The 13,448-nt window shown below is 40.8% G+C and overlaps 1 protein-coding gene across 8 annotated transcripts in view; it reads right to left on the bottom strand.

The window, feature by feature from the left end:
- LOC126267949 (transcriptional protein SWT1) overlaps positions 1-13,448 on the bottom strand; it is a 275,635-nt gene that overhangs the window by 114,973 nt on the left and 147,214 nt on the right. For all 8 annotated transcript variants that reach the window (XR_007549053.1, XM_049973281.1, XM_049973275.1 and 5 more), the window contains one exon: positions 2,264-2,411. Coding sequence is in view for 7 of the 8 variants with exons in the window: in XM_049973281.1 (XP_049829238.1) it covers positions 2,264-2,411 (148 nt within the window). In the remaining variant the exon portion in view is untranslated. The remainder of the gene's footprint in view (positions 1-2,263; positions 2,412-13,448) is intronic.

Here is a 13,448-nt window from a genome sequence, read left to right as displayed (position 1 = left end):
CCTTCTGAGCAGTCCCTGCCTGAGGATCCGAATGGGGACTATTTTACCTCTGGAATATTTTACCCAAGAGGACATCACCGTCATTTAACCACACAGTACAGCTTCATGCCCTCAGGAAAAATTACGGCTATAGTTTCCCCTTGCTTTCAGCTGTTCACAGTACCAGCACAGCAAGGCCGTTTTGCTTAATGTTACAAGGCCAAATCAGTCAACCATCCAGTCAATCATCCAGGCTATTGCCCCTGCAACTACTGAAAAGGCTGCTGCCCCTCTTCAGGAACCACACGTTTGTCTGGCCTCTCAACAGATACCCCTCCATTGTGGTACGGTTATCTGTATCACTGAGGCGCGCAAGTCTCTCCACCAACCGCAAGGTCCATGGTTCTGGAGTTTATTGCAATGAAATTCATACCAACAGCTGAAGATGAAATAGTTAGTCAAAAAGGTTTATAAGCAAGTATAAAACTGTGTAATGAAGGAGCTCATAAATTTGCTATCGGTAGGCGTGTATATTCCACATAAGGCAGACCATATATGTGGGGTATCTTGGTGTACAAGAAGAAGGCATCAATGGTCACTAGCAAGCAGTAAACAACTTTGCTGTTGTGCGTTCAGTCACTGTTGATGTTCGCTTGTTCTCATATCACTTTGCACCTGAACGTTGCCTACTCTCTCTCCGCTTGTGTGTGTGTGTGTCTCATCTATTCTGTGCAGCTTCTTTAATTAGTTGAATAGTGTACAATTGTATGGTGTAGTAAAGTCTTTTATAGCTGGTTTTCCTTCTGCTAATACCTTCACTACAAGGAAGTTTTCTTCTACTGTAAGTTTATAGCATAGACTGTGGTTGAATATATTTCTGTTTCAGGTTGAGTAATGGTTATGGGCTATTAATTGGTCAGAAAATGTGCTATGGAGCTATTACTTTTTACAGTTTTGAGGTTTCTGAATATCTAGTATTAAAATTCCTGCATGTTTGTTTGCCTTATGTACACTGACTGACAAGAGTTGCTTGTTAAGTTCGTGCATGCCTAATGTGTTGCTGGTCTGTTGAATTTATCTGTGGGTGTTTCCTGTATTCTCATTTTTTTCTATGTTGCATTTTCTATTGTGTGTCTTAGTTGAGATCCCAGTTTCTTTAAAATGAGGTGAGTAAAGGTCATTTTGTTTTGTGTCTGGGTTCTTGCTCTGTTGTGTTCTGTGTATGGCCACTATCTGTTATTCAAGTTCTTCTGTGTTGTTGTGAAATATCTCATGTGAATGTACCTTGTTCATTCTCTGTCCTTTCACATATTTTTTGGTTTGGTTTCTCTATGATTTGGGTATCATAATAAATCTCTATTGCTTTTTGTTTCGATGTATTTAGATCTTGTGTTTAGTTCTGTTTGTTTGTGGTATTCTGTTTATTCTGTGAAGAATGAATCTGAAGCTTACTTGCTTGCTTTTTTGTGTTTTAATGGATGGTTTGATAGTGAATTGTGCTGCTTATGGTGTGGGTTCTCTGTGTACTGTGAAAACATGTGGCGCTGTTGATGCTACAGTTATAGCACATTAAAACAAAAGAATTTTTATGATCTCATTCATAGCTGTTACTTTTTCAGCAACTTGACTCACGTATAATCTAGCTTGTGAATCAATGATTATAATTATCACACCAATTATGCACATTTGGTAAACTGTCATGGTATTAAGGAGATATTGACATCTGCATATCAGTGTCATAAGCCAATACTGAACTTCTGAAGATGACAGATTAACTTGTTGAATCCAGTAAAGTGCAAAAAACTATTTCAATTGTGCAGCTGGTGACTAACTTACCACAGATCTAATTTTGGTGTAAACAGTAAGTTTTGCACAGACAGTGATGAATGGACCACAATTGAAATTTAATGCAACACATTAAGTGGAGTTCTAATACAGGAAAACATTTTTCCCAGAAAATAAAGTGTAAAATCACAAGTACTTCCAATATATCTTGTGGATTAAGATCATAAAACAATTTTAATTTTGGTTTATCTATCAAGTTTGCAATCATGCATATGTCCATTCTATCTGACAGGAAGACTCTGTGTGTGAATTTCAGTCTCTCTCTTTACCTTGAATTTAATCAATTTTTTCACTTGTGATCATCAAAGGCACATTTATATTCATATTATAATAATGGCTTATATGAAAGCATGGAACCTAGTATCAGATATATCTGTATTGTGGTAATGCAAATCATAATTATAACAAAACATAACAATACTGATTTCTTTATACTTACTGGAAGTAAGTGTCTTTGCCGCTTCTGGCTTATTTTTATTCTGTTTACTCAATTTTTCTAAGTAATTCTTTAAATCACTTTTGCCAACCGCATCAATTCCATTTACCATACATTTATTCTGCAAATTCTTGTCATCACTAAGCAGCACCTGAGAAATAAAATTAAATGTACTGTCAGAATGGTAAGGATTTTTTATTAATTATCATATATTCTTATTAGACATGTAAGAGTGGTGTACTGTAACATCTTTCAATTGTGCAAAACAGGAGGAGCAACAGTAGGTCAATGAATGCAAACCAACCAGTAACTCTGAAAATAATCAATTACTGATAATATAATGTATGTGGAGAGATAAAAAAAATCTACTCACAAAGTGGCAGCAGGGGAACACAAAAGAGTTTAACTTTTACAAGCTTTCAGAGCGAGTGGCTCCTTCTCCCGGCAAAAGAGTTGAAGGGGAAGGAAGAAGGGCGAATCAAGAGGACAAAAGGACTGAAGAGTTTTAGGGAAATGAGTATAATTCAGAAAAGTTACCCAGAACCCCGAGTCAGGGAAGACTTGCCGGACGGGATGAGAAGGAAGGACTGATTGCTGGGAATGCACCAGATAAGATTCGAAAACCCGAGAGCTTAAAGGTGGAAGATAGGGTAATAATGCAAGACAGATATTACTACACTCCTGGAAATTGAAATAAGAACACCGTGAATTCATTGTCCCGGGAAGGGGAAACTTTATTGACACATTCCTGGGGTCAGATACATCACATGATCACACTGACAGAACAACAGGCACATAGACACAGGCAACAGACCATGCACAATGTCGGCACTAGTACAGTGTATATCCACCTTTCGCAGCAATGCAGGCTGCTATTCTCCCATGGAGACGATCGTAGAGATGCTGGATGTAGTCCTGTGGAACGGCTTGCCATGCCATTTCCACCTGGCGCCTCAGTTGGACCAGCGTTCGTGCTGGACGTGCAGACCGCGTGAGACGACGCCTCATCCAGTCCCAAACATGCTCAATGGGGAACAGATCCCGGAGATCTTGCTGGCCAGGGTAGTTGACTTACACCTTCTAGAGCACGTTGGGTGGCACGGGATACATGCGGACGTGCATTGTCCTGTTGGAACAGCAAGTTCCCTTGCCGGTCTAGGAATGGTAGAACGATGGGTTTGATGACGGTTTGGATGTACCGTGCACTATTCAGTGTCCCCTCAACGATCACCAGAGGTGTACGGCCAGTGTAGAAGATCGCTCCCCACACCATGATGCCGGGTGTTGGCCCTGTGTGCCTCGGTTGTATGCAGTCCTGATTGTGGCGCTCACCTGCACAGCACCAATCACGCATACGACCATCATTGGCACCAAGGCAGAAGCGACTCTCATCGCTGAAGATGACACGTCTCTGTTCGTCCCTCCATTCACGCCCGTCGCAACAACACTGGAGGCGGGCTGCACGATGTTGGAGCGTGAGCGGAAGACGGCCTAACGGTGTGCGGGACCGTAGCCCAGCTTCATGGAGACGGTTGCGAATGGTCCTCGCCGATACCCCAGGAGCAACAGTGTCCCTAATTTGCTGGGAAGTGGCGGTGCGGTCCCCTACGGCACTGCGTAGGATCCTATGGTCTTGGCGTGCATCCATGCGTTACTGCGGTCCGGTCCCAGGTCGACGGGCACGTGCACCTTCCGCCGACCACTGGCGACAACATCGATGTACTGTAGAGACATCACGTCCCACGTGTTGAGCAATTCGGCAGTACGTCCACCCGGCCTCCCGCATGCCCACTATACGCCCTCGCTCAAAGTCCGTCAACTGCACATACGGTTCACGTCCACGCTGTCGCGGCATGCTACCAGTGTTAAAGACTGAGATGGAGCTCCGTATGCCACGGCAAACTGGCTGACACTGACGGCGGCAGTGCACAAATGCTGCACAGCTAGCGCCATTCGACGGCCAACACCGCAGTTCCTGGTGTGTCCACTGTGCTGTGCGTGTGATCATTGCTTGTACAGCTCTCTCGCAGTGTCCGGAGCAAGTATGGTGGGTCTGACACACCGGTGTCAATGTGTTCTTTTTTCCATTTCCAGGAGTGTATTACAACATAGAGCATGAGTTAAAAAGAGTGAAAAGCTAAGTGCATTATATGGAACAGAGATGGGAGGGTGTGAAATCATCCAAATGTTGTCTCTGGGCCATGTTGTACTGAAGAACAGCTGTCAAAATGTTCTTACCTTTATTGGTGTTCTTTGTTTTATGGAGATTAGGCTGTGGTCCAAGGTATGATTCCTGAATGTTTGGTTTTTCAATGTGGGAGACATCTTCGGAGACTTTAACAACTTAGAAAGCAGTTACAGTCTGTAATGAGCTCAGCAAGCCTATGTGTTTATAAGCATCCTTGCAATAGATGGTTCATGATGTCATCAGATTACTGTCTATGATCGTGCAGTCACACCAAGTTACGTTATGGAGCTTATAATGGCAAAGAGTTGGTGCTGTTTTATTTAGTATTAAGGCCCACAACTTGTCTAATTTTAATCCCTTTTCTTTTTGGTTAAAGTTGGTTTTGCACTTTTGAATTTCTGCGGCCTGACTGTACATCCTAACACAGTAGTGATTAAATTGAGAGAAAACTACAGTATCAGAGGAACAAATTTGGTGGTCGCTAGTCTTATTGCATGGCTTGCTGATTTATCCATATTCTACAGAGAACAATTGCTCTTGTGCCTCTACAGAAACTACAAAAAAGCATTAACACCCATCTTGTTCCCTTATTACCAGTGGTTTCTGCCACCACTTTTTAAAAAAATGTTAGTGCCCTTTGCATGAAGCCACTGGTGCTACTGCAAGACAGTGCCACCTAGTGGTACAATGAGGTACTTCTATGACTGTAGTGCACTGTAGCAGTCACTTACAATGTTCAAAGCAACTGTCCGCAAGAAGACTGTGCACCATGACTGAAGGGATTATCATGTTTTTTTCTCTTTTTAGCTATCATACTGAAGTGATCAGTGACTATGAAAGTAAGAATCACTCAAGCCATTGTTACACAAATCTGACTTTGGACTACAGCTTTTAAGAGCAGTTTTAAAATGAAAGCACTGGACAGTACATACTTCTGATATGAATTTATTGAATTTTAGGCCCATTTTTGTTTGTTATGTGGACTATAATTTGTTTTACGTATTATGAGTTCATGGAAGTTTTGAGAAGTGGGAGTGTGTCTAAGAAAAATGCGAAATTACTTTCAAATATATCTCATGAAATGATGCACTGTTGACAATTGAATGTCATAGTGGTTCCAAAAAGAAACCATCTCCTTTAAAAAAACTGACTGTTCTTGTACTCATTGCTTACTATGATATAGGTAACTTTCCGAAAAATTTTAAAATTATATTCCAAAGTTAAACCACTTCCTTAACAATAATTAACTGTTTACTTTTTGCCAGTTCCTTATTGTATTTATTGTTTACTATAATTACAAAGGCCATTTTCTGGAAAATTACAAAAAAATTATATATTATTGGGACTTGGAGAGATAAGGAGCACAAAAACAACTGTCGGCTGGGAAATATGGATAAATCGGCAGTGGCAAATCACACACTGGGGTCAGGGAATCACCAAATTCATTTTTTTGACACTGCAGATTTATCAACATCTGATCACTACTATGCTACAAATTACATAGACATCATAGACATTCAAAACCACAAAAAAATACTTTTTACGGAAAAGAAGGACTGAAATTTGTCAATTTGTGAGCCTTAGTATAAAGTATAGTAAATAAAACAAACAGTGTGAATCCCTCCCCACTACAAGCTCCATAACATATGTCGGTGCAACTCCACGAACCTAGGCAATGATCTCGTGATATCACAAACTGACCATTGAGTGGCTACTTATAAGGAGTTTGGCTTGCTGAGGTTGTTTGAGGATCTAACGGCTTTCTAGGACATTAAAGCCAATGCAAATGTTTCTGGCACTGGAAGATGAGATGTCAGTCAGAGGATTACTGTATTTATCCAATTATAAGAAAACTAAAATAATCAATTAGTGGCAGCAGGTAAACACATACACACAAGGATATAAATTTTTACAAGCTTTCAGAGCCAGTGGCTCTTTCTTCTAGCAGAAGAGTTGAAGGGGAAGGAAGAGGGGTGAAGGAAAACAATGGGAGAGGTTAAGGGAAAGGGGTACAGTTCAGAAAAGTCACCCAGAACGTTGGGTCAGGGGAAACTTACCAGATGGGATGAGAAGGAAAGACTTATTTTTGGAGACTCCACCAGACAAGATTTGAAAACCTGAGAGCGTTAAGATGAAAGACAGTGTAATATGCAAGACAGAGATCACTACTAAAACATCATGCACAAGTTAATAAGTGTGAAAAGCTAAGTATGTAACAGATGTGGGAGCGGGCACAATGAAAAATAGACAAGTCAGAAAATGAAAGATGTAGGGAACCAAAATGGAGTGAAGAAAAGAGTACTTACTGTGAACAGATGCTGAGACGGAAGGCATTAATGTAAATAAGGGCCAGGTGGGTGGCAAGACCCAATGACATGTTGTAGTGCTAGTTCCCACCAGCGGAATTCTGAGAAACTAGTATCAGGGGGAAGAATCCAGATGGTGCATGTAGTGAAACAAGCAATGAGGTCATGACTGTTATGTTGTGCAGCATTCTCTGCAACAGGATATTGTGTGTTGCCATTATACATGCTCTGCCTATGCCCATTCACCCTGACTGATAACTGGGTGGTAGTCATGCTGCTGTAAAAGCCCAAACAGTGTTTACACACCGTTGGGTGGCTTGCGGAGTATGAATGTAGATGTAGATGTAGATGTGTCATTTCACAGGTGACTCCCTTTGATAGTATATGTTTTTCCGGTTATAGGGCTGGAATAGCAAGTGGTAGGAGGGCGCATGGTGCAAGTCTTTCAGTGGGGGTGGTCACAGGGGTAGGAGCCATACGGTACGGAGATGGGTGCAGAAGGAGCATACGCTCTGACAAGAATATTGCAGAGATTGGGAGGACAACGGAAATCTGTTCTAGGTGTCGTGGGCAAAATTTTAGATAGAATGGATCTCACTTCAGGGCAGGATTTTAGTAAATCATGGCTCTATCAATGTAGCTGACTGACACATTCCAGACCTGTATAATACTGAGTCACCAATGGTGTGGTCCGAAGCTGTTTCGCGGAGGGATCAGCTGTACCAGAATTGTATGTGATGGCCCAGGAAACCTGCTTTGTAAATAGACTGGTGGGGTAATTACGTCTGGTGAAGACTGAGGTGAGAATGGTGGTGTACTGCTGTAAAGAGTCTGCATTAGAACAAATATGTTTGCCTCGGATGTCTAGGCTGCATGCGAGGGAACGTTTGATATGGAAAGGATGGCAACTGTCAAAAAGTAAGTACTGTTGTTTGTTGGTAGGTTTAATGTGGACGGAAGTGCGTAGCTGGCCTTCGGTGAGGACTAGATCAACATCAACAAAACTGGATTCAGAATAGGACTATGTGAAATTTAATTGGGAGAAGGTATTCAGAGATTCCACGAAGTTTAGCAGGTCAGCCTCACCATGAGTCCATCTACATCTACATCTACATGATTACTCTGCAATTCACATTTCAGTGCTTGGCAGAGGGTTCATCGAAGCACAATCATACTATCTCTCTACCATTCCACTCCCGAACAGCGTGCAGGTAAAACGAACACCTAAACCTTTCAGTTTGAGCTCTGATTTATTTTATTTTGATGATCATTCCTACCTATGTAGGTTGGGCTCAATAAAATATTTTCGCATTCGGAAGAGAAAGTTGGAGACTGAAATTTCATAAATAGGTCTCGTCGCGACGAAAAATGTCTTTGCTTTAATGACTTCCACCCCAACTCGCATATCATATCTGCCACACTCTCTCACCTATTATGTGATAATACAAAACGAGCTGCTCTTTTTTGCACCCTTTCGATGTCCTCCATCAATCCCACCTGGTAAGGATCCCACATCGTGCAGCAATATTCTAACAGAGGATGAACGAGTGTAGTGTAAGCTGTCTCTTTAGTGGACTTGTTGCATCTTCTAAGTGTCCTGCCAATAAAATGCAACCTTCGGCTCACCTTTCCCACAATATTATCTATGTGATCTTTCCAACTGAAGTTGTTTGTAATTTTAACACCCAGGTACTTAGCTGAATTGACAGACTTGAGAATTGTACTATTTATTGAGTAATCGAATTCCAACGGATTTCTTCTGGAACTCATGTGGATCACCTAACACTTTTCGTTATTTAGTGTCAACTGCCACTTGCCACACCATACAGCAATCTTTTCTAAATCGCTTTGCAATTGATGCTGGTCTTCGGATGACCTTATTAGACGGTAAATTACAGCATCATCTGCAAACAACCTAAGAGAACTGCTCAGATTGTCACCCAGGTCATTTATATAGATCAGGAACAGCAGAGGTCCCAGGATGCTTCCCTGGGGAACACCTGTTATCCCTTCAGTTTTACTTGATGATTTGTCGTCTATTACCACGAACTGCGACCTTCCTGACAGGAAATCATGAATCCAGTCGCACAACTGAGACGATACCCCATAGGCCCACAGCTTGGTTAGAAGTTGCTTGTGAGGAACGGTGTCAAAAGCTACCTAGAAATACGGTATCAACTTGAGATCCCCTGTCAATAGCGGCCATTACTTCGTGCGGATAAAGAACTAGCTGCATTGCACAAGAACGATGTTTTCTGAAACCATGCTAATTACGTATCAACAGATCATTCCCTTTGAGGTGATTCATAATGTTTGAAAACATTATATGCTCCAAAATCCCTACTGCAAACCGACGTCAATGATATAGGTCTGTAGTTAGATGGATTACTCCTACTACCCTTCTTAAACACTTGTGCAACCTTTGCAAATTTTCCAATCTGTAGGTACAGATCTATTGGTGAGCGAGCGGTTGTATATGATTGCTAAGTAGGGAGCTATTGTATCAGCGTAATCTGAAAGGAACCTAATCGGTATACAATCTGGACCTGAAGACTTGCCTGTATCAAGCGATTTGAGTTCCTTTGCAACTCCTAAGGTATCTACTTCTAGGAAACTCATGCTAGCAGCTGTTTGTGTTTCAAATTCTGGAATATTCCATTCGTCTTCCCTGGTGTAGGAATTTCGGAAAACTGCGTTCAATAACTCCGCTTTAGCGGCAAAGTCATCAGTTACAGTCCCATCGGCACTGCGCAGCGAATGTATTGACTGCGTCTTGCCGCTCGTGTACTTTACATACGACCAGAATTTCTTCAGATTTTGTACCAAATTTCGAGACAATGTTTCGTTGTGGAACCTACTAAGGGGACACAGTCGCGAGGGAACTCCCATAAGGAATCAATGCTAAAACAAGCAAACGTCAGTTACACTTTCTGAAGTAACTAATGGAGATAAAGACCTGAAACTTTTACAGTGTACAGCTGAAACATCATTCTCAAATCACATAAAAAATGGTTAATGTATTTTATATATTTCATGAGTAATCATTTTTTTGTTCTATAAGACAAAAAATTAAAACTTTTCTAAACACCTTGGAGCTTGTAAATCTGTTCTTTTTATCACTACTGGTCTATTTTTTAATCTAATTAATCATCGTTGTATTAACAGGAGATACTGTAAGTCTGATGTCTGTAGCAGTCATAGTTTTTGAGAAAAGTGTACCAGAAGGTCAAAAAATGTAGTTTTGAGAAAAATGGTATTAAAGTTTTACATGCAAGAAAGTAATGTATAATGTCATACAGACACACTTTTAAAACATTCAAGGGCTATACTGTGGCTCAGCTTCTTGATATTTATCTTCTTTTCTTTGATCTTCTGGCTATCCTGGCCTCCTTGGTAGCATTTCCTGCAGAAATATCAGCATAACGGATATGGTCCATGTCAATCTTTATCAGTCTCCTTTCAGTATTGATACCATCCTTTGTTCCCAAGAGTCTTAATACGTAAGTCTTATTTGACACACCAGCATTTAAGCACATTGCTGCATCATGAACACCAAATTTTAGTGTTGCTTTTCTAATGAAAACTGTTTTTGGTGACCTTGTCCAAATGACAGAATTCAAACTTTCATTTGGGTTTTGAGATTTTCCATGGAGACACCTTTTCAAGAGCTCTTGTTGGCTAAGGTCTCTGAAAATGGGTTTCACAGCTAGAAAGATTTTTTCTGGAACTGAATATTGTGCTTATAGCTGGAAGATGTAGCTGGGTTGTTGAATTTGCACCAGCTGTCAGGTTCCCATGGGCAAAGGTTATGTTGTGGTTCCTCAGCTGTTGAAATTTTATGAAAGAATATAGCCCAGATGGCTCTCCTCATTGATTCTACATTGTTGCAGTTATTTCTAATTTCCATACCATAATAAGTCTGGATCCTGTCTATTTCAGCCTTTGTCAGGCCCCCTTTACCACCTAACTTTTTTTCCTTACATATCTTTAAAATCGTGATCCCATTCTTTTCTGTACATGTCCTATACATTCCAGTTTATTAATTTTGACTCTAGGTCCATAAGGTTTATCTTCTACCACTTTCTGATAAGCCTTACTGTCCCCGTCCCCAAGATAGTCTGTATAGAGGATACCTCTTGACTGCACAGACCTTTTGAAAATGTTAGCAACACCAGCCACTTCCATGCCTCCACTAGAACCATCATAGTCCTTTTTGCACATATGTTGTATAGTGGGATTTTTGCTACAGATGTCACAAAACTTAGTAATAATTTCAATATCCAGAATCTTCCCAGTATCAAAAGAAGTTGCTGACACAGTGCCATTTAGGGATGTATGCCCACATTTCTGCCAACTGCCATCAAAACCAGCAGAAATTTGCCTTGGGTCAGATTTCGTATCATTCAACTGAACTGCTTCTTTGGCTCCTTTCAACATTGTAGATTCACTTACCTCAGCTACAACTGCACCAATAGTCTTGTTGTAAACATCAAACTTTTTTGGAGGTAGAGGAATGTTCATCACTGCACAAAGAACAGCACCTGCACTTCGCCTTTTTCCAATAGATCTAAGTGCATACAATAATCTTATATTGTTTTCATACAATCTGCTTCTTGTTATGTGGGATGACATTGTATTGGCATTACAGCTATATTCCAAACATGTCAAAACTAAATTACAAACAATTCCCTTGGTTTTCACCACATCTTCGTGCAAAGTAATGTTTCCACCACAGTTTTCACAATTTGTGTGTTTTTTGATAAGTTCACGTAATAACCTAACCGGCAGCACCTAGAAGCTTCTTGCTTGTAGCACTGACAAGAGCACTGACTTCACTTTCAATATTATTTTCTGCCCTCTGTTCAAAACTAGCAGTTTCGCGGTTTATTTTTACATATTTATTTCCACGAAACTTAGGCTTATATCCAAACTTTCTTATTCTACCCATTGTGTTATATCATTTCACAAAATCATTACATTTGTATCACCAAAACGTAAACAACTAGGATGAAGAAACTGACAAACGATAGTCGACAATGCAGACAGGCTGGCAAACATCAAAATAACAATTATCTCTTGCAACCCAAATAAAGAGTATTTATATCCATGAAACATAAATGATTGTTGTACTATAGTCAATGCTGACTACTGCGCAAGAAACAGCAAGAATGGACGTGGCACTAGTTACCATGCTTCACGAACAAATTAATAACTCCGAATCTAATAATCAGATTTGTATGAAACAAACAGCATTTTGTAGCCAAATAATTGGAGCATAGATTAAGACTTTAAAAAAAATCGATTTTTTTGAGCCTGTTCGCGACTATGTCCCCTTAAAGGCATCTCGCATTGAAGTCTGTGCTAAATTTTACGTCTCTGTAAATTTTAGCCAATCTTCAGGATTTCGCGTTCGTCTGAACTTCACATGCTTTTTTCATTGCCTCTGTAACAGCGTTCGGACCTGTTTGTGTACCATGGGAAATCAGTTCCATCTCTTACCAATTTATGTGGTATGAAACTCTCAACTGCTGTTGCTACTATATCTTTGAATTTGAGCCACATCTCGTCTACATTTGCATAGTCAGTTCGGAAGGAGATTGTGTCTTAGGAAGGCTTCTAGTGACACTTTGTCCGCTTTTTTAAATAAAATTATTTTGCGTTTGTTTCTGGTGGAAGAAACGGTATTGAGCCTATCTACAACGACCTTGTGATCAGTCATCCCTGTATCAGTCATGATGCTCTCTATTAGCTCTGGATTGTTTGTGGCTAAGAGGTGAAGTGTGTTTTCGCAACCATTTACAATTTGCGTGGGTTCGTGGACTAACTCCTCGAAATAATTTTCGGAGAAAGCATTTAGGACAATCTCGGAAGATATTTTCTGCCTAACACCGGTTTTGAACAAGTATTTTTGCCAATATATTGAGGGAAGGTTGAAGTCCCCACCAACTATAACCGTATGAGTGGGGTATTTATTTGGTACGAGACTCAAATTTTCTCTGAACTGTTCAGCAACTATATCATCGGAGTCTGGGGGTCAGTAGGAGGAGCCAATTATTAACTTAGTTTGGCTGTCAAGTATAACCTCCACCCATACCAGTTCGAACGGAGTATCTACTTCAACTTCACTACAAGATAAACCACTACTGACAGACACAAACACTCCACCACCAATTCTGCCTAATCTATCTTTCCTGAACACCATCTGAGGCTTCGTAAAAATTTCTGCAGAACTTTTTCAGGCGTTAGCCAGCTTTCTGTACCTATAACGATTTCCACTTCTGTGCTTTCTGTTAATGCTTGAAGCTCAGGGACTTTCCCAGCACAACTACAATTTACAACTACAATTCCGACTGTTCCTTGATCCAAGCGTCCTGTATTTGCCATGTACCCTTTGACATTGCAGCCCACCCTGTACTTTCCCGAGGCCTTCTAACCTAAAAAACCGCCCAGTCCTTGCCACACAGCCTCCACTATCTGTGTAGCAGCCAGCTGAGTGTAGTGAACTCCTGACCTATTCAGTGGAACCCGAAACCCCACCACCCTATGGCACAAGTCAAGGAATCTGCAGCCAACACGGTCGCAAAATCTTCTGAGCCTCTGATTCAGACCCTCCACCCAGCTCTGCACCAAAGGTCTGCAGTCGGTTCTGTCAATGATGCTGCAGATGATGAGCTCTACCTTCATCTCGTAGGCA

This window comes from Schistocerca gregaria, chromosome 4, assembly GCF_023897955.1.
Source record: "Schistocerca gregaria isolate iqSchGreg1 chromosome 4, iqSchGreg1.2, whole genome shotgun sequence".
Classification (NCBI taxonomy): Eukaryota; Metazoa; Arthropoda; class Insecta; order Orthoptera; family Acrididae; genus Schistocerca; species Schistocerca gregaria.
This window is presented reverse-complemented; position numbering and strand designations above follow the sequence as displayed.